The sequence below is a fragment of the Tachysurus fulvidraco genome, chromosome 3 (assembly GCF_022655615.1).
Source record: "Tachysurus fulvidraco isolate hzauxx_2018 chromosome 3, HZAU_PFXX_2.0, whole genome shotgun sequence".
NCBI lineage: Eukaryota > Metazoa > Chordata > Actinopteri > Siluriformes > Bagridae > Tachysurus > Tachysurus fulvidraco.
This window is the reverse complement of record NC_062520.1, coordinates 27,856,267-27,876,733: the sequence shown is the minus strand read 5'-3', so window position 1 is coordinate 27,876,733 and position 20,467 is coordinate 27,856,267. Positions and strand designations below refer to the sequence as shown.

The window sequence follows — 20,467 nt, the reverse complement described above, 5'->3', positions numbered from 1 at the left end:
ATCAAGCAACCCATACAAGTGGCAAATATACCATTGGTATGAAGTTCTCAGACATTTTGTCCTGCTCCATATTACCCTTGAACCCCAGGTCTTACCACATAGGGGTCTCTTACCAAATATTGGCACTGTAATTCTACCAGTTACCATAATGATTTTATAGCCTCATTAACAATAGTGTGGTCTCCCAAACCCTGTGCACCACACACAATATATATAATGTGTGTGGTGTTTACAATTTGGCTGCAAAAACTAAACACCCCCCCCCCCCTTCTCGTTCCACCCTCCCCCCCTTGCCTCTCTCTCTCTGCCCCCCCCCCTTACCTCTCCCCTTACTTCTCTTTCTCTGTCCCCCCTTCCTCTCTCCCTCTTCCTGGTATATTAAACAGGAGAGTTCCCAGCACTGCAGGGGCGAATGAGGGCTGTGCTCCGAGTCGAGGTGGAGGCTGTGAAGTTTCTCAAAGAGGAGCCACACAAACTTGACAGTATGCTGAAGCGAGTCAAATCACTTACTGAAACTCTCAGCACTTTGCGAAGGTACAGTGTGTGTGTGTGTGTGTGTGTGTGTGTGTGTGTGTGTGTGTGTGTGTGTGTGTGTGTATACTGTGAACTGATAGTGTGTCCATCACACCCATGTGGGAGATATAACACACCCCTGTTAAAATGGCAGGCTTTTGCTATATAAAAAAATTAACCAAGAGAAATTATGTAAAAGTTTTCCACGGTTAATTGTAAAGTTGCAGCTGATTAATTATAATTAACCCCAGGTCCAACAAGCTGCCACTGCGGGGCCACTGAGCAAGGCCCTTAACTCTCAGTTGCTCAGTTGTAAGTTACTCTGGATAAGGGTGTCTGCTTATTTATTTTTGTGTGTGTGCAGTAAATGTAAATAATAAAAGCCAACAAAAGTCAACAACTTTAAATGTAATCACAGCATTCAATCTTTTTGGTGTAAAAGTTTCCACATTTTGACTTAGCACAATTTTGTCATTCATCCTTGGGAAAGCATTTTTACTCTATCAGATTGGCTAAGCATCAGATGCTTTTTGTTTTTCTTTTTTCCCTTGAACCTACTTCCAGTTCTTCCCATAGCCTCCACTTGCCTTGGAAGGCTCTCTTATAGATGTTGGAAAGTGACTATGGGGATTTCTGATTATTCAGCAACAAAAGCCTTAGTGAGATCAGGCACTGATGTTGGCTGAGAAGGCCTGGGGAATGGTCTACATTCAGGTTCATTCCAGAGGTGTTCAGTAGGGTTGACCTCAGGGCTCCAACTCAAAGTTTGATAAGTAGCATCTGTGATCTGATTTAATAATAATACAGTATATTTAGATTATAAATAACTTCCTAACTGGATGACTCAGATTTCAGTTTTATTCACTGTATAGAGCTGTTAACACAAACATTAACAAAACAACTTTAGAGAACTACATCAATTCCGGAAATACATTTTCAGCCAGAGGCAACAGGGAAACTCACTAAGAAAATATGAGGAAGAATATGAGTTTGAGCATTTAAGCAGTTATTTCTGAATTTCTCATTTTAATGTACTCTATTTTGTGGAAGCTATTAACTGGTCAGTGATGGAGACAATGTACCAGTTGCAGTCATTGAAGGTCATTTTAACGTTATGACTGATCAGTGTGTGGATGGTGTGTGTGTTTCCATGGTGGTCTTATTCCTAGCTGATTTTATTGTCATCTATTAGGAGAGATACGGTACATTGATCTAGCACAGTGAGATTTTCTAAAAGAGGCTATTTTTTAAAATGTTTTTTGAAATACTACCAATTTAGTTTGATATAATTTACCTAAATATTTTTGAGTGATCTTTTAAGGTGTGTGATTATTCTGTTAAAGTGCTATTTTTTTCTTTCTGATTATTTTTTGGAGCTGTAAGTGGAGCTACATTGTCTAGAGTTTTGTAGAACTTTGTCAGGCAGTGACCCAAAAAAAGTTAATAACTGTGGGAGATTATTGTTAAAACTATTTCCAGTAGCTGATGTGAATGTACAGTATTTTGGCACAGAATTTGGCACAGTAGCATGTCAAAGTGCATTATTTTTTCATATTTTTTTTATTTTTGCATATATTATGACTGAGACAGTCAGAGATAACTTCACACTGTGGAGATGTGACTGTTTCTATATTAATCTGAATGTTATTAGAATATTAGAGCACGAGTGTGACTTTCATTTTCAGTGGGTATGTTCAGAGTAACCACCACTAAATCTAGATTGGACAAAACTGTTGTTCTCAGAGGTTTTCAGTGACCTTGACCGTGGTGGTTGCAGCTAGATGAGCTAGATAAATGGCTGATCTCCACATATTTTCACACAAATCAGACTCTAGACAGAAAATGTTGTACAAAAAAACACGTCAGTGAATGAGTGTTTATTACCTACAACGTTCTTTGTAAATATGACTCTACTCTTTGTGTGTGTATTCTGTAGGCGTGCCACAGTTGGTTTAATGAAATCTTCAGATCCTGCCATTACCACAGTGGTGGATGGGGCAGAGCCTCCTGCTGATCTTCAGAACACAGTCACTTTGCTTGAGCCTCAGAGATCATCTGTGGGTTCAGAGGTTATCATCTCCCAGTCTCTGGTACCCCATTGTGCTCAGAGCTCTATCCCACCCACTCCTGAGTTACCTACAAAGCAGACCAGCAACAAGAGCCATGTTGAAATATGCAGCTTAGCTCACACAGAACTCACACCACCACAGAGCAGCAGTGGAACAGCTCTTAGCATTGCACATTTAAATGGATCTTCCAGCAACGGTGCTTCAAGCCTATTTATTGAGGAGATCATAAGTCACAGCAAGGGCAAAAATAGAGTCCCATCCATTGAGGTGAGCTCAGGAGGAAATGTACATTAAATATCAGATGCCACAGATTTTCCTCAATGTAAATAATCAGATGCATATAGAAAAAAAGGAAAAATGCAGTACTTGGTGCTCCTCAGTTATTTATTTTGTTTTACAAGTTTTCTATTCTATTCTGATTGGGAAATAATATAATATGTTTTTATTCAAAGACCTTTAGAGAATAAAAGACTCAAAGAGAATGCTGCACAAAGCTGTACATAAAGAAACAGCTGGTGAGCAGTTGTAGTTAGTAGTTTAAAGTTTACATAAAACGGAGTTGGAAAAAATTATTAATAACTTTATTTCAGACATAAAGTTAGGTAATTAAGCTGTGTGCATTATCTTTGGTTTTTGGATCGTCTTTACCATATTTAAGTTCACCTTGAATTTCATATGCATTTGAACTCTCTTACTCTCTCTCTGTCTATTTTATTGTCATGGTGACTTATGTAGTTTTCTGTCTGTCTTAACTCCCTCTGTCTAGGCGGCTGAGAAAGAGTGGGAAGAAAAGCGACAGAGCATGTCTCATTATGATGGCGGGGAGTTTGAGAAGATGCTGCAGGAAGCAGAAGCCAACATGTTTAGGGGAATACCAAGCATGGAAGTTCCAGGTGAGGGTGGCATCATTTCAAGCCCTGCTGCAGTGCCTGGTTCTGTCAGAGAAGAGCGAGTGGAAAAACCCAAGCCTTCTGCAGTTCCAACACAAGGTCGGTCAGATGTCATTCTCCACTTACTTCTCACTTGCACTTTCAATCTTGTAATATGTTTTACTTTCACTCAATTTGCAATCCCTTTCAGGAGAGTTCTTTTTTTATTTTATAATTTATTGATTTAAATTTTTTTGCTATACACTGAAGACATTTGGGTTTGAGATCAAAAGGGGAAGATAGGATTATAGATCAGAATCTTTGTTTTATTTTCTAATATTTACAACTTAGACCAAGGTACCTTTTGTTTGATGTATCCAATGTAAGGAGAAACTTCATCATGCAGATAAACTGTGACTCAAAACACGTTCCCGAGACAACCAAGGACTAAATCAGGGAAAAAAGGTTTAAACTGGCCAATACATCACTACTACACCTTTTAGATTAATCAATGCATTTCACCTCTTGAAGAGGAGACTGAAGGGTGAAAAGCTGCAAAACAAATAGCTGTAAGAGGCTGTAGTACAGTACAAGCCTGGGAAAGCATTCCAAAAGAAGAATGCAGTAGTTGATGTTAGTGGCTCATGCACTTGATACATACACACACACACACACACACACACACACACACACACACACACACACACACACACACACACACACAGTGGTGTGAAAAAGTGTTGGCCCCTTCCTGATTTTATTTTTTGCACATTTGTCATACTGTTTCAGATCATTAAACAAATTTACATATTAGTCAAAAATAAAACAAGTAAACACAACATGCAGTTTTTAAATGAAGGTTTTTTATTATTAAGGAAAACCAAAATCCAAATCCACATGGCCCTGTGTGGAAAAAGTGTTTCCCCTCTGTTAAAACATAACTTAACTGTGTTTTATCACACCTGAGTTCAATTTCTCTAACAAAACACAGGCCAGATTATTGCCACACCTGTTCACAATCAAGTAACCACTTAAACAAGACATGACTGACAAAGGTAAGTAGACCAAACCGTCCTCAAAAGCTACTCATCATGCTGAGATCCAAAGAAATTCAGGAACAAATGAGAAAGTAAGTAATTGAGATCTATCAGTCTGGAAAAGGTTATAAAGCCATTTCTAAAGCTTTGGTACTCCAGTGAACCACAGTGAGGGCAATTATCCACAAATGGCGAAAACATGGAACAGTGGTGAACCTTGCCAGGAGTGGCCAGCCGACCAAAATTACCCCAAGAGTGCAGCGACGACTCATCCAAGATGTCACAAAAGACCCCACAACAACATCCAAAGAACTGCAGGCCTCACTTGCCTCAGTTATGGTCAGTGTTCATGATTCCACCATAAGAAAGAGTCTGGGCAAAAATGGCCTGCATGGCAGAGTTCCAAGACAAAAACCGCTGCACATCTTGATGATCCCCAAGACTTTTGTAAAAATACTCTGTGGACTGACGAGACAAAAGTTGAACATTTTGGAAGGTGTGTGTCCCATTACATTAGGCATAAAAGTAACACTGCATTTCAGAAAAAGTACATCATACCAACAGTAAAATATGGTGGTGGTAGTGTGATGGTCTGGGGCTTTTTTCCTGCTTTAGGACCTGAAAGACTTCTTGTGATAAATGGAACCATGAATTGTGCTGTCTACCAAAAAATCCTGAAGGACAATGTGCGGCCATCTGTTCGTGACCTCAAGCTGAAGCGAACTTGAGTTCTGCAGCAGGGCAATGATCCAAAACACACCAGCAAGTCCACCTCTGAATGGCTGAGTAAAAACAAAATGAAGACTTTGGAGGGGACTAGTCATGACCTGAATCCTATTGAGATGCTGTGGCATGGCCTTAAAAATGCAGTTCATGCTTGAAAACCATCCAATATGGCAGAATTACAACAATTCTGCAAAGAGGAGTGGACCAAAAATCCTCCATAGTAACAGACTCCTTGCAAATGATCGCAAACACTTGATTGCAGTTCTTGCTGCTAAGGGCGGAACAACCAGTTATTAGGTTTAGGGGCAAGCACTTTTTAACACAGGGCCATGTAGGTTTGGATTTTGTTTTCCTTTAATAATAAAAAACCTTAAATATTAAACATTTAAAAACTGCATTTTGTGTTTACTTGTGTTATCTTTGACTAATATTAAAATATGGATGAACTGAAACATTAAAGTGTGACGAACGTGCAAAAGAATAAAAAATTATCAAGGGGCCAAAACTTTTTCACACCACTCTGAATATGTGTGTGAGATATATTGTGAAAAAATGCTGTGAACAAAGAATGCTTTCAGAAATGGAAATATTAAACATTTATTCTAATAAATGAACAAAATGTAAAAGTACTTGCAAGTGTTTGAGATTAATGTAAAATTATTTTAATTAAATACATATATTTTAGTATATTTAGAATTAGACAATATAGTTAAATGCATTTTTTTCAAGAGTTAAAAAATGACAGATTTTTATCATTGATAATGACATCAATCGAGTACTCTGTTGTGCTCAAAGACACATTCTGCACATTCTGCTCAGACCAACCAACACGGGTTTGTAGTCCAAGTTAGTTAAATTTTAGCCAAGAGTGTTTTATTTTGTTCAGCCAGTGTTTGACTTGTGGGACAAAATCTAGCTGTAAAGTTGAGTTGTCCCTAGTCATTAAGTACCTTTGTGCCGTATGACCTTTTGTTTGTATATTCTGTGTTGCAGAAGACAAGCTGCCTGATATGCCCGGCTCTGAGAAGTGCACTAAAACAGGACCTGATAAAGCTTCAAAACCCCATTTTGAAAAGGCTGCTAAAGCAGCAGCAGTGTTGGGTAAACCTGTAAAACCAAACTTGTCAATCAAAACAAGCTTGGAGAGACCTCCAAAGTCTCAGGATAAAGTCAGTAAAACAAGCCAGAGTTCAGAGAAGACCAACAAATCTCCTCCTCCACCTCCTCCACGCAGGAACTACATCAACAGCACGGGGACCCGCACAGGAGAGGTCATATACTCCTGCAGGAAGGAGCCTGGATCTGCCCAGGTGTGTGTGTGTGTGTGTGTCTCTCTCTCTCTGTATCTGTGTCTGTGTTTGTGTCTGTGTGTGTGTGTTCGTTCCCCCTCCTCATGAATGGGGTTTTTAGGATAGACTACAGATCCATTGCATCTCAGGATAAGGTGGTTACTGCAGATGAATAAATCAGTAACTATTAGTTGGCATCTTTGTGTGTGTCTGTGTGTGTGTTTTCTGGCTTTTATTTGGGTTTTTGTGAAGTGGGTAGGCATCATACATTGTAGTCAGTGAACCCATGTTCCATGTCCACCAGGTATTAGAATTAAAAAGCCTAAAGCAGATCAATATGTCCATGCTCTAAATTACTGGTGGATGATTATTAGGTCTTAGGAGACAGGAAGCAGTTTGGGATATTTCTGATTTTTTTTTTCCTGACAAAAAAATGAGTCTAAGATGGCTTTGGATATTACATATTAAATGAGAATATATAACAAGCCCTCTTGTGTTCCATTGGAACAACTTGAATAAGTTTGAGGAATGCAAATTAAAGGGTTTACACAACAGAAATAAATGATTCAGTTTTATACTGTCAAATTAAACCAAATTACAACTAGGATTATTCATTCAGCAATACACTGAGCATCCACTGACAGGCGAAGTGAATAACATGATTAGCTTGTTACATTTTAAGAGGTAGGCAGCAAGTAAACAGTCAATTCTCAAAGTCGATCCATTTCAAGCAGGACAAATGGACAAGTGTCTTAGTGACTGGCTAGATGACTAGGTCAGAGCATCTCTAATACAGCAGGTATTTTGCGGTGTTCCATTGAGATGACAACCAGTGAGCTACCAAGGCTGGTGGGGAGAAAAGGCTATTCCATCTGATCTGATAAAGGAGATACTGAACTAAATGCTACAATTCTAAATGTTGTATCTCAGCTGTTCAGGTGATTGTTTAAAACTTCATAGGAAGGCAAACCACTAAAATATCATTAACATGCAGCAATTAAAATTTTTTATTATTATTATTATTTTTTTAACTATTATTTATTCTTTTATTACTTTTTATCCTGTCTGGATGAAAGACTTCTCCATATGATGATTGACAGACCTCTCAAACGGGATGAACCTTATGTTTATGACCAGTACTGATAAATCAAACCAAAATATCAGTGCCATTAAGACTAGAAGAGTGTTTTGGAGCTGCAGGAGAGACAGTTATGTATCCTAATCTCTAACAGTTTTACTAGTATTGTTGAATTCTTGGGTGTTAAATAGCTAGCTAAATTAGTTAAATTACTAAATTGTTCAGTGAAGCTTAGCTACTGTAGCAACTTAGCTGTTTATTGGTGCAAAATGGAAGATGCAGCTAATTCTTTCCACCCGATTTTGGAGAAGTCCTCTGATGCTCTTGTAAGAATTAAACACGAGGACAAGAACAGGTTTTTTCAGCTCTCTTGGCACATTGATAGGCTGAAAGTTCTGTGACCAAGCACACAGTGTTGCACACTGCTGGCCATTTTCTTTTTACAGAAAGCTCTCCTTCCCCTATTTAAAATAAAAACCACACTAGCTGCAAAATGCTTGTGAGCTTTTTGCACACTGCTAGCAGGGCATCCTGTGCTGTTTCATGCTAGCACTTTATTTTTGAGTTATGAGTTCAAAGTTTCTTTATCAGATGAGCATAGGAAAGCTATTACACTGTGATGTGGCCCCACACTTCACCACAACACTTTCAGTTCAGTTCCCTCTTATAGCAACCTGTAAATAAAACGTATGTTTCCAAGGCAACCATTAGACGTGTTATATGTTGATGTACATATAATGTACTAAATGTAATACATTTAGTTTCTTGGTTTGGAATCCTATAAGCTATGAAGCACACTGCATCTATATTATGCAGCGTACATACAGTGTCGCTTGAAGGAACCCTTTAGAAATTCATACATTTTTGCATAAATTTGACCGAAAACATCAGATTTTCAAATAAGTCCTGAAGGTAAACAAAGTGATCACAATCAAACAAATGAGCCAAAAATATTCTACTACTTAATTTAATTATTCAGAGAAATGATCCATCATTACATATCTGTGACTTACAAAAGTATGTGAACTTTTGTTTTCAGTATCTGTTGTGAGCCCTCGTGCAGCAATAACTGTACGTAAAATTTCTGGTAACTTGTGGTCAGTCTTGCACAACAGCTTAGAAGTATTTCATCTGATTCTTCAGTACAGAACAGCTTTGACTATTTCTTTTCAATTGAAGTCAGGACATTGACTTGGCCATTTCAAAACATTATCTTTGTTCCTCTTTTGGTACACAGACTTGTAATTGTTGTCTTGGTGTGTGACCCATTTTCTCTTGAGATGCAGTTCGCGGACAGATGTCATGACATTTTCTTTTAGAGATCACTGGCATAAATTTGAATTAGTGTTAATTTCGTCACCTATTTTTAATTTAGTCTTAGTCTTGGGCCAAATGTCCTTGTTAGTTTTAGTCATATTTAGTCATTCACATCGTTTTTTGTTAGTCAAGTTTTAGTCGACTAAAAGTATTTTAATTTTAGTCTAGTTTTAGTCAAAAAATCTTAGTCTTTTTTAAAAATAACATTATTATTGATTAACATTTCAGTTAAAAAGTGTTTCACATACAGTATCTCAAACATTGGTTAAATGTCATAATTACCTGACAAAATACACTTGTTCAATGATTTTTGTCGAATGCAAATGTTAAACGTGTCTGGTTTTCAATTTCTGATTCACAATGACTCTGATTCACAAAGACACATTCACAAATGATTAACCTGTTCCCAAGAGAATTTTATTTTAACCAACACAATTCAAAAGCTGAGGCCCAATAGACTCCGACTGACAACTTAAGTTACAAAGGTTTTTAAAACTTTTTTGGTTGCCTTGTGTCTCATGTTTCTGTTCAAATCAGAAATAAAATATCTCTTGGGAAATAACAAATAAGATTTAAAAAGGCTTTAACAAGGCTCAACAATTAACAGTTCTGCTGCTGTTATTACAGCTGCTGATACTAAAGCTTACTACAGCTGCTGAAACTTCCACTTTAGGAATGAATTAAACAATCAAGTTCAAAGGCAAGATTAGCCACAGAAAGCAGAAATCCAAACCATTGAGGGTTATTTAAAGTAAAAGAAAAAAAACTCTAACCAAACTTTAACCAGACCAGTATTGCAGTTATCACTATAGACTTTAAGTTTTAGAAAAGCACGTCTTTCTAATGTAACTCTTGCTCTGTTGCGGTGGCCACTTGAAAGGTCTCCAGTTAAACTAAAGACCCGCTTCGCGACCAAATATCGAGCCTCTTCTTTCGACCTAGCATGTCGTCGTCGCTCGTCACTCGTGTTCGCTTTTGGTGTTGTGTGTTCAGCAGTTTCATGTTGCAGCCACAGACGTATGAGACCTGTAACTTGAGCAACAGCGCGAAGCTGCGAACTCGTTCTGAATATTTTAAAGGCGTAACAGCTGATGAAAAAGCAGAGACAATTGTAGACGGTCAATGGTCCTCTGGCTTGTCCACATGACCTTTAATGAACTTTATGGGCAGCAATGTTCTTTTAGTAGAGAGAGTAGTGACTTTCTCCTTCTGACTCTGCCTTGACTCATGAACATTAACATTAGCCAAAGTAAATGATGCCTTTAGTTGCTTAGAAGTTTTCCTGGGTTCCTTACTGACCCAACAGACTATTTTATGTCTTGCATCTGGAGTGATCTTTGTTTGGTTGACCACATTTGGGAATGTACCAATGGTCTTAAATTTCCTACATTCCTACAGAATCTATATGACTGAGAACAGACTCTTAAGAGAGCATTTTGTAACCTTTTCCAGTAAAGGATAAACAAAGCACACACAAGAAAACTGACCATGACCACCCACAGGTGAGATTTACCAGTACTTGCCAATTTAACAAGCCTCCTCTGCATCTGCAGCTGATGTTCGACCTCGATTCCTCTACAACAGAGTATTTAAAAAAAATGTTTACTACATTATGACTTAAACATGAGGAACTTGTGGTCCTAACATCTGACTTGGTGTCAGTAGCTGGTACATGTGCATGTGTACATGACTGGTATATTTACTAATAAGCTACTGCCATAAACCTGTAATACACTAACAGTAGTCCCTGGTTTGTGTGCTTGTTTTGGCAATGCTTAAAGTTTGCTACATGGTTTACAGTTTCATTATTTTAAAACCATCTTGTTATGCCTGAATAAGACTAATTGTGTGTTATGGAGGAACTGTTATGTGTTGTAGGACTGTTTTTGGCTAGGTCTCGCAGTGTAACATTTATAATTCTGACAAAATTATTGCTTAAAGAATAAAATAATTTGATTCCACAGGAAGGTGAAGTTGAGGCTCCAAATACAGCACCTCAGCACAGACCAAGAAGTTCCCCAGACGTGAAGCCCAAGCTGTGCACTCCTGTGCCTGCCACAACGTCTGCCATTCTGGAAGAGGGGGATGAGGGGGACAAGATTGTGACAGAACTGCAGGTGTGTATGTCTGCTTGTCTGTGCATGTGTGAAGTTGTTTCCTAATGGTTAGAGAGTTTGACTCCTAACCCTAAGGTTGTGGGTTCGAGTCTCTGACTGGCAATACCACGACTGAGGTGCCCTTGAGCAAGGCAGCGAACCCCTCAATTGCTCCCCAGGCGCCGTAGCATAAATGGCTGCCCACTGCTCTGGGTGTGTTCACTGCTGTGTGTGTTCACTGCTGTGTGTGTTCACTGCTGTGTGTGTTCACTGCTGTGTGTGTTCACTGCTGTGTGTGCGCACTTTGGATAGGTTAAATGCAGAGAACGAATTCTGAGTATGGGTCACTATACTTGCTTGTATGTCACAACACTGTGTCTGTGCGTGTCTCTGTGTGTCTGTGCGTGTCTGTGCATGTGTCTGTGCGTGTCTGTGCATGTGTCTGTGCGTGTCTGTGCATGTGTCTGTGCGTTTCTCTGCATGTCTGTGTCTGTGCGTGTCTCTCCATGTCTGTGCGTGTCTCTGTGTGTCTGTGCATGTCTCTGTGTCTGTGCATGTGTCTGTGCGTGTCTCTGTGTGTCTGTGCGTGTCTCTGTGTGTCTGTGCGTGTCTCTGTGTGTCTGTGCGTGTCTCTGTGTGTCTGTGCGTGTCTCTGTGTGTCTGTGCGTGTCTCTGCGTGTCTGTGCATGTGTCTCTGCGTGTCTGTGCGTGTCTCTGTGTGTCTGTGCATGTGTCTGTGTGTGTCTCTGTGTGTCTGTGCATGTGTCTCTGCGTGTCTCTGCGTGTCTCTGCGTGTCTCTGTGTGTCTGTGCATGCCTGTGTCTGTGCATGTGTCTCTGCGTGTCTGTGCGTGTCTCTGTGTGTCTGTGCGTGTCTCTGTGTGTCTGTGCATGTGTCTGTGTGTGTCTCTGTGTGTCTCTGTGTGTCTGTGCATGTGTCTGTGCATGTGTCTGTGCGTGTCTCTGCGTGTCTGTGCGTGTCTCTGTGTGTCTGTGCATGTCTGTGTCTGTGCATGTGTCTGTGCGTGTCTCTGTGTGTCTGTGCGTGTCTCTGTGTGTCTGTGCGTGTCTCTGTGTGTCTGTGCATGTGTCTCTGTGTGTCTGTGCATGTGTCTCTGTGTGTCTGTGCGTGTCTCTGTGTGTCTGTGCGTGTCTCTGTGTGTCTGTGCATGTGTCTGTGTGTGTCTCTGTGTGTCTGTGCATGTGTCTCTGCGTGTCTGTGCATGTGTCTCTGCGTGTCTCTGCGTGTCTGTGCATGTGTCTGTGTGTGTCTCTGTGTGTCTGTGCATGTTTCTGTGTGTCTGTGCGTGTCTCTGTGTGTCTGTGCGTGTCTCTGTGTGTCTGTGCGTGTCTCTGTGTGTCTGTGCGTGTCTCTGTGTGTCTGTGTGTGTCTGTGCGTGTGTCTGTGTGTGTCTCTGTGTGTCTGTGCATGTGTCTGTGTGTGTCTCTGTGTGTCTGTGCATGTCTCTGTGTGCATGTGTCTGTGTGTCTGTGCATGTGTCTGTGCATGTCTCTGTGTGTCTGTGAGTGTCTCTGTGTGTCTGTGAGTGTCTGTGTGTCTGTGCATGTGTCTGTGTGTGTCTCTGTGTGTCTGCATGTGTCTATGCGTGGGAATTTTTCCATCTGTCCATTTGTTCCATGGCTTTTACTCATGTTTGTGTACATGAGATCTAGGCTTTAATTGTCGAGTCATTACTGAATAGCGGTTTTCTACTGAAGTTGCTTTGTGCACAGTAATGAGTTAGTGTCACGGTGGCAGACCATGTACTATATGATACCACAGTACAGAAACAGGGCCCTAACACCCTGCATATATTCCCCCCTCTCAGGCTTTCCAGAAGTGTTTGGTTAAGGACATAGAGAACAAAGGTTTGATAGAGCCACAGATCAAAGAGCTAAGATCTGGGGCCTTACTGTCCCTCAAAGATAAGAAGGTAATGTCCATCTCCTACTAGCTGATTCTTCCTATCTGCTACTCGTCCCTGGTGGCTGCAGTTTCTCATTTTCATTTGCAGTATTGACATTTTCAGACTCTTCTGTATTGTTCACACCTATGATGGTTATCTTTACCAACAATTCTCACAGACTTGCTGTTTATACTCTGATTTTCTCTCATCTAATTTACATTTAAAATGTGAATTATAATCAAATTAAACTGATCTCATGCTGAGATCATGCTGGTAATCAAATTTGCAACTCTTTCTTACTTTTTGAACTTAGATTGGCTTAGTGTACATGTCCATTCAATAATCCAACACATCCTTTTCTCTTTATTTTAGACCTTTAAATATGCATCTCTTAATCTATAAATACATATTTATATACTCAAAACGGCAACACTAGCTCTTTTTCCATCATCGTTAAGATGTCATTTCTCCCATAAAATATTAATTCATTATAATTTGTGTAGACAATTTGACTGCATTTTCTGCATCTAAATTTCATATTCGTGGAACATCAGCACTGTGGATGTAAAAAATAAATTCAATTTAGGACAAATTGCAATTGCTATAGAGTTGCCTTAGCTGAAAGGACACAGTCTTTGCTCTGCTCTGTTCTGCTCCTCTCACCTGGAGCGTGCCCTACTGTAAGCCTTCTGATTTAATCTTCTAGGTTTATAGCCTTTTCTTTCCTTTGCATTTCTGCTGCTTTCAATAAATGTATATTACTGCAACGTCACATGATGAGGTTTAAAAAGTGACTGTATCAAAATAAATATGAAATGTACATGGTTATGAAATGCAGAAATATAAGTCTGGAAATGTTGGTGTCTTGTTTCAGAAGTTAATATCATTTCTCTTACCACAAGCTTTTAGAAAAGTTTGAAAGTAATTTAATAAAATAATTTATGCCTCTAATGATGATGAGGAGCAGATTTTATGGGAAACATATAGCTAGATACCACCAGGTAGATAATGTAGTGGAATGGGTTATGTGTGGCATAATGTTATTCCTCATAAACCTCAAACAGAATACAGAAATCCAGGACAACAAAGATCTGGTCATGGACGATAATGGCAACACAGTACGTCAAAATACAGGGGTGAGCATCAACTTACAAGTGTACATGTCTTCTTCTATCCTTCATTCAGTGTCAAAGGCAAAACAATCTAATCATAGATAATGTGCACGTCACTGTAATAGTTTTGTCTGCTACTTGCAGCTTTTCAGTGGCAGTCATTTTACCTTTTATTTTTACTAAAGTATTAGTATTATTAAATAATGATTACATGAGTATGAAGCTCACTGTTAATACTTTCATTTTTTCCTTCTGTGACCTTTAAACCTTCAAGGTCATCTATTACGTCACAGCACAGATCACCAAGGAACCTCCTGAGGAGTCAACTGACCACAGAGCTGCATCTCACTCGTCCCCATCACAGGTGTCACATGTCAATACTTATCAGAAAAACAAGCAGCTGGTATCCTCAGATGGCCTGTCTGATATCCCAGGCCATGGCCTAGACAACATTTGGAGCTTTCCTAGCGATCTACCATATAAACAACTGACTTGTTCAAGCTCAATGAAGACAAAGGAACAAGGCCCAGGTAGCCCTACACAGGGAAAAGTCCATGTAGTCAAAGTTCCACAGGTGCAACTTAGCATAGAGGAGACCGTGGCATCTCCGACAGCAATTTGTACAGCAGTCTCCCCTGGTGGCTCTGACCTCATTCACTCTAAGATACCTGCAAATCACGGTGAGATGAATTCAGCAAATCAGCAGGAGGTGTTTAGTTTGCCCAAGAATAGGGAGCGCAAATATGAAGAAGAAAGTGAAACTTTCCTCAATCCTGACTTGTCAGAAGAAGAACCTCCCCCTCCTCCTCCACCTGATAATATAGCCTTCATGATCACCAACACCAAAGTACAGGCTTTGTCCACTGGAGAGTACCAGGAGCTTGTAAATGCTAAAAGAGGGAATGTGCAAACTGTGACTGTAGGCAGCAAACCACAGAATAACCGTGGCAGTGACAACGCTGAAAATAGAGAATCCAGTAAAAAGCCAGTCATCATCATTTTTGATGAACCAATGGATATACGTTCAGCCTACAAACGCCTTTCCACCATTTTTGAGTGTGAAGAGGAACTAGAAAGAATGTTGGCTAAAGAAAGGATAGAGGAAGAAAGTGAGGAAACTGAGGATGAGGATAAAAGAAATGGGGGAGTTCAAGTAGCACAAGATGGGGATAAGATGAATTCTGGAAACGAACAAAATGGGGTTTCATCTTCATCAATGTTATCTGATGGGGAGACTGTAACACTGAATACTAGTAATACCAAACAGGATGTTAAGAAGAAGTTCAAGTTTAAGTTCCCTAAAAAGCAGTTGGCAGCTCTAACACAGGCCATCCGCACTGGTACTAAGTCAGGCAAGAAGACTTTACAGGTGGTGGTGTATGAAGACGAGGAGGAATCAGATGGTATGATTAAACAACACAAAGAGACTAAGAGATTTGAAATTCCTTGCTCTAAGCAAGATAACACAAAATCCGAGTCTGTTCCCCAAGAAACACATGGAAGGACAGAAGAGATCCGAAAGAGCACTTACAAGACACTTGATAGCCTTGAACAGACTATCAAACAGCTTGAGACCACAATCAATGAAATGGGTCCAAGGTCTTCTAATGATTTACTGTCCACTGAATGCTCTAAACTTCATAGCAGCCAGGGAGCAGAAGCTTTAGACAAAGTAGTTCCTCAGAAACGTTTGGGCACCAAAGCGTACAACTCCAGCAAGCGCCCTAGCCTTCGGAAGAAGCCCAAACCACATGTTCTTCCTCGGCCTGCTGTGATCACCACAACAGGAGTGTCTGTCACCAGAGCTCCTCATCAGCAGGTCTCTCTCTAGCTCTGACCGCCTTGGTAGTGAAGACTATGGGTTTCTTCATCTCCTATTCCTCACAGTAATCCCATTCTAACCATTGGCTTTCACAGATTCCTAACTTCCTCTTCTTTTTCAGAGTAATGAACACGGGATCTATACTTTTAACCCTATTTCTAATTATAATGTCTGTATATGTCTAGTCTGGTGTTTTGTGGGTGATTTTATAAGAGCCTACACCACTGACTTCATTTATTCATTGATTAGTTTCTAACTTTGGGTTCAAGCAGCCGAAGAGATTACTCACAGACTAAGAAGAACACTCTTACTTTGTCTTTGTTTCTGATTCTTGTAAATGGGTCCAAAGGTTACACAAACAACATTTTTTTTGTTGGTGTAGAGGTTTGCATGCATCATTTCCTCTCATGGGGCCATATTCATAAAACTTAGCAGTAGCTACTATCAGTTAGCACTTTCATTCAAGTGTGTTTAGCTTCCCTCCCTGGGTTATGAGCAGTAAGTTGAAAAAGTTGATAGGGTTCATGTAAAATTTGGAGAAAGCAGAAGCCAGCCAGCCTTCCTGGTTGGTACTGTAGCTCCTATGTCAAAGCTAGATATTGAGTGGAAATTGAGAAATGGTCAAATTGAGAAAATGGGGTAAGAAAAATATGGGTGTTAATCATAAGTCATTCAACTTCAGTAACCACTTTTATCTGGTCAGGGTCTACTTATATACAAGAAAACTGAGGTTATAGAGTGAATATTAAATGTGAATAACATTGTGTGTGTGTGTGTGTGCGTGTCAGTATTGTATAAAGTACTAGAAAGCAATACTTGAGTAAAATTACAAGTATCGTACTAGAAGAAGACTTTGGTAGAAGTGGAAAGTTACCTTTTAGAACATTACTCGAGTAAAAGTCTTAAAGTATCTGCATATAATGTACTTAAGTATTTGAAGTAAAAGTAAAAAGTAAAATTCCAGCTATTTTCGGTAGGCATAAGAGGCACTTCATCCGGGAGGAACAATCTTTCATTCCAATGTACAGAAACATTTCTTGCAAATACGGCCACAGGTGTATAAGGTTATCTTCTTCACCCTGTTCACCAAGTTCACCACTATCGTCGGGGTGGTTATCGTAGATAACGGGACGTCCTCCAGTAGGTGCTTCCATGGCAGTTTCAGTTGTGCTTCTGCCTCCTTTTGGCAACATTATGCTGAAATAGAGCGTGCGGAGCTGCGTAATGCAATCTAGGAGCAGTGATTCGCCAAACCTCCCTTATTGCAGTCACATGTTTCTTCTGATTTTTTTTTGTAGCAATGAAGATGCTTAGTGGAAATATATCAGAGTAAAAGAACACATTTTATCTAGGAAATGTATGTGTGTGTGTGTGTGTGTGTGTGTGTGTGTGTGTATTCCCTCCTCGTGCATGAGGTTCTTAGGATAGACTACAGATCCATTGCATCTCAGGATAAAGTGGTTACTGCAGATGAATAAATAAGTAACTCTTAGTTGGCATCTTTTAGTGTCACTTAAAAGACTTCTTTGTGATTTAATTCTTTGTGAACATGGCCCCTGATGGCTCCATTTAAATGTTAAGTAATATCAGAGATTTTGTGCAGATATTGTTTCTTTTTTACAAACCCTTACACCATATTTTGATTTTCTTTATTTTTATTCCTTTTTTCTCCTGTTTGGTTTGAATCCCTCTTGCAGAATATCAACGTGGCCTCTCCTACTAGTCGGATGCCAGTGCCCATGTCTGCCAAAACCAGGCAGCAGCCAGGCACCTCAGACAGAGAGAGGGCAACAAAACAGCTAAAGCTGCAAGACACACAGAGGCAGTTTCGCCAGGTAGTCTTATCATAGGGCCATTGGTCCACTTAGCCAGGGATCAAAATAAATATCTAGTTGAGTAATAAAGAAAGACTTAAACAGAGAAATTGGAACAACTGTACATTGTGTGAACAACTCAGTGCAGTCATGTTGGATGAGATGTTGATGACTGTTTCCTTGGCTGTGACTAAAGGCATGATGCATCTGTTACCTCATAACATTAATGGAATGCTTCTGCTTATTCTGCTTGTGGTTTTGATGCTATATCAGTTATAAGGGGAAAAAACCCTTTTTTCTTTTTTTTACTTTATTAACACTCACTCTATACTGTGTTTTGGGTAGGTGCTGTTTGAACTATTAACTAAAACTATTTCCCATTTTAATACTTCACTTTTGCACCCAGACCTACATTAAGTAATCTCTAACACTACAAATACAATTGTTTTGCATAACACAAACCTCCATGCTAGCCACGGTGACACTTCACTAAACCCAATGTCAGACACTTTCCCCTGTTCACCTCTCAGGGGATGAGCCCAGGATCAACCCCCTACTAAATCTCCACCCTTTCTGGAAATGTTCTCGCTCTCCTTGGAGTCTCCTCTGGTCTTGTATAACTGGTTGGTTTCCATTACACTTTGGATCCCTCACTTTAAAATATGAATGATCCTAAAACAGGAATGTTTTTCCTTTCCCCTAATTTTCACTCTTCTTTTTCACTTTCAGCCATGAACACAAGGATGATATTGTACTTACCTTTCGGTGTGGTGTGTGTGACTTTCAGTTAATTGTTTGTATATTTTCTGTGACTGTTAATATGAGATTGTTAACTCTGAGTGTAATTTAAATGTTTTTGAAAATCTTCACATCTTTATCATGATAAAACTTAGGGATGAAAATCCATGTTTTTGACATCTTTGTTTACAGGCTAACGGAATTGCTAAAAGATCTGGAGGAGATCCAAAGTCCACTTCCCCTACTATTTCTGCCTCTAAAATCCCTGCTTTTTCCTCTAGTGCAGGAAAATGTGCTTCTCAGCCTGATGCTACTAACCCTGTTAACCACTCTGCTGTTCTCTCTTCCTCCTCCTCATCTAAGTCTTCCATCCCCAATACTCGCTCTATCCCCAACTCTTCCTCACAGATTTCCTCCCTTTCTAATGGTTCTCTTAAGCTCGCCAAGTCCACTCACAACACTAAAAGCTTGTCCTTGTCCACACAGACTCAAAATGGAAGATATTCCTCCTCTTCCTCTTCCCACTCTGCTCTGTCCCCTACCATGTTGTCACAGGTTTCAAAGAGTATCCGAACCATTCACACGCCCAGCTTCATCAGCTACAGTCGGCCACACAACAGGAGTGCTGGGAAATCAGCTATTCCCACGGCAACAAGCACCAAGGACGCGTCATAGAATGCTCAACTGCTTTGCTATCGTTTGCTTCTGTTGTAATGAGGTAGTGCTGCTCTGAATTTGCTCAAATTCAGTATACCTTTTTTCCCTTATTTTACTCTGATACTTCTGTAGCCACGTTGCCAAATAATGTAAATGTATACAGAACTGGATGTAGACGCCCTTATCCAGAGTGACGTACAAAAGTCTCTATCATTGAATGCATGAACTCTGGTTCACTAGGCTAAAGACAGAATGCCATGAGCCTTAATCACTGTTAAAGAGGGTTTTTTTTACACACATACAACAAACAGGGAAGAAGTGAATCATGAATAAGTAGGTCTTCAACTGTCATTTGAAAATAGCCAGTGACTCAGCTGTCTGGACCCCTAGGGGAAGTTCATACAGTATCTTAGTGCCAGAACAGAAAAGAGTCTTGTAGTATACCAGCTTCTTACCCTGAGAGGTGGTGGGACGAGTGGAGCAGTGCTGGTAGCTCTGAGGGTGCGACCATCAGTGAGGGTATACTTTAAGTGTTGTTGGTTTTTTTTTTTTGCCTTTTTTTTGTTCAGACCTGTGGCAGTTGCATATTCATACATTAATTATTTTTTGATCCTCATTTTGTGGAGTGTTCAAAGCTTGAATTTTCTGAATGACATGGTACCAGAATACTGATCTACTTAAGAGTAAGTAGGTATTCCCAAATAAATTCAGGATAAAACTGGATGCTCATACTATATATTTATCTATTGGTCTTTTTAGTTTGACAGATTGTTGTAGCAATTATTATAATTTGTTTGCTTTAAAGTGCCAATAATGTACCTGTATTAGTTTTTCTGATTAGCATTTTGAGCTTTTTGGTGTTTTAAGAATTACTGCCAATGTATTTAAGATTTTTTTGTCAGTAGTGATTATTCCTGTTTGCCAAAGTTGTTTCATTTTCTATTCTCGTTATTCAGTATGAATGAATATACTCCAACAGATCCTACCTATATGAAATTCTCTAGCTTTACCATAGGGCTATGGCTTTTAAGATAATAAATGTGCTCTTATAAATAGCGTACTACCCCTGTATATACTTTGAGTTAAGTTTTGGTTACATACTGCAGAAAAGTTTATTTCTGTGTCTGTCTAAATCTGTAGAGAAATAATGCCATAGCATGTGAAAGAATACACATGCCTGCACAGATGTTGTAAATAGATTCTTTTTACTTTGTGTAAAGCTTTAAAAACTTAACACTTAAAACCTAAACAGCTTAAAATGTCTTTGGGCAAGACTCTGAAAACATTAAACATCTGCATGTTTGTCATCTGCATTGCATCTTATTGTTTTTTTAAATATATTATCTATAAACCTAATAGATGTAATTATTTTCACCCTTTAGAAATGACAGAAAATAATCATTAAACCTAAAACCACAAAATAA

General features: G+C 39.5%; 1 protein-coding gene across 14 annotated transcripts in view; it reads left to right on the top strand.

Annotated features, from left to right (window-relative positions):
* si:ch211-285f17.1 (sickle tail protein) overlaps positions 1–20,467 on the top strand; it is a 93,960-nt gene extending 73,493 nt beyond the window's left edge. For 9 of the 14 annotated variants that reach the window (XM_047810785.1, XM_047810786.1, XM_047810788.1 and 6 more), the window contains 10 exons: positions 387–534; positions 2,450–2,849; positions 3,349–3,571; positions 6,208–6,524; positions 10,863–11,015; positions 12,823–12,927; positions 13,965–14,036; positions 14,287–15,831; positions 17,532–17,669; positions 18,579–20,467. In XM_047810785.1, the coding sequence (XP_047666741.1) occupies positions 387–534; positions 2,450–2,849; positions 3,349–3,571; positions 6,208–6,524; positions 10,863–11,015; positions 12,823–12,927; positions 13,965–14,036; positions 14,287–15,831; positions 17,532–17,669; positions 18,579–19,061 (3,584 nt within the window). In that variant the 3' untranslated portion in view covers positions 19,062–20,467. Of the gene's footprint in view, positions 1–386; positions 535–2,449; positions 2,850–3,348; positions 3,572–6,207; positions 6,525–10,862; positions 11,016–12,822; positions 12,928–13,964; positions 14,037–14,286; positions 15,832–17,531; positions 17,670–18,178 lie in introns of all 14 variants that reach the window. The other 5 variants (XR_003441694.2, XR_003441692.2, XR_003441693.2 and 2 more) reach the window with 5 other exon arrangements.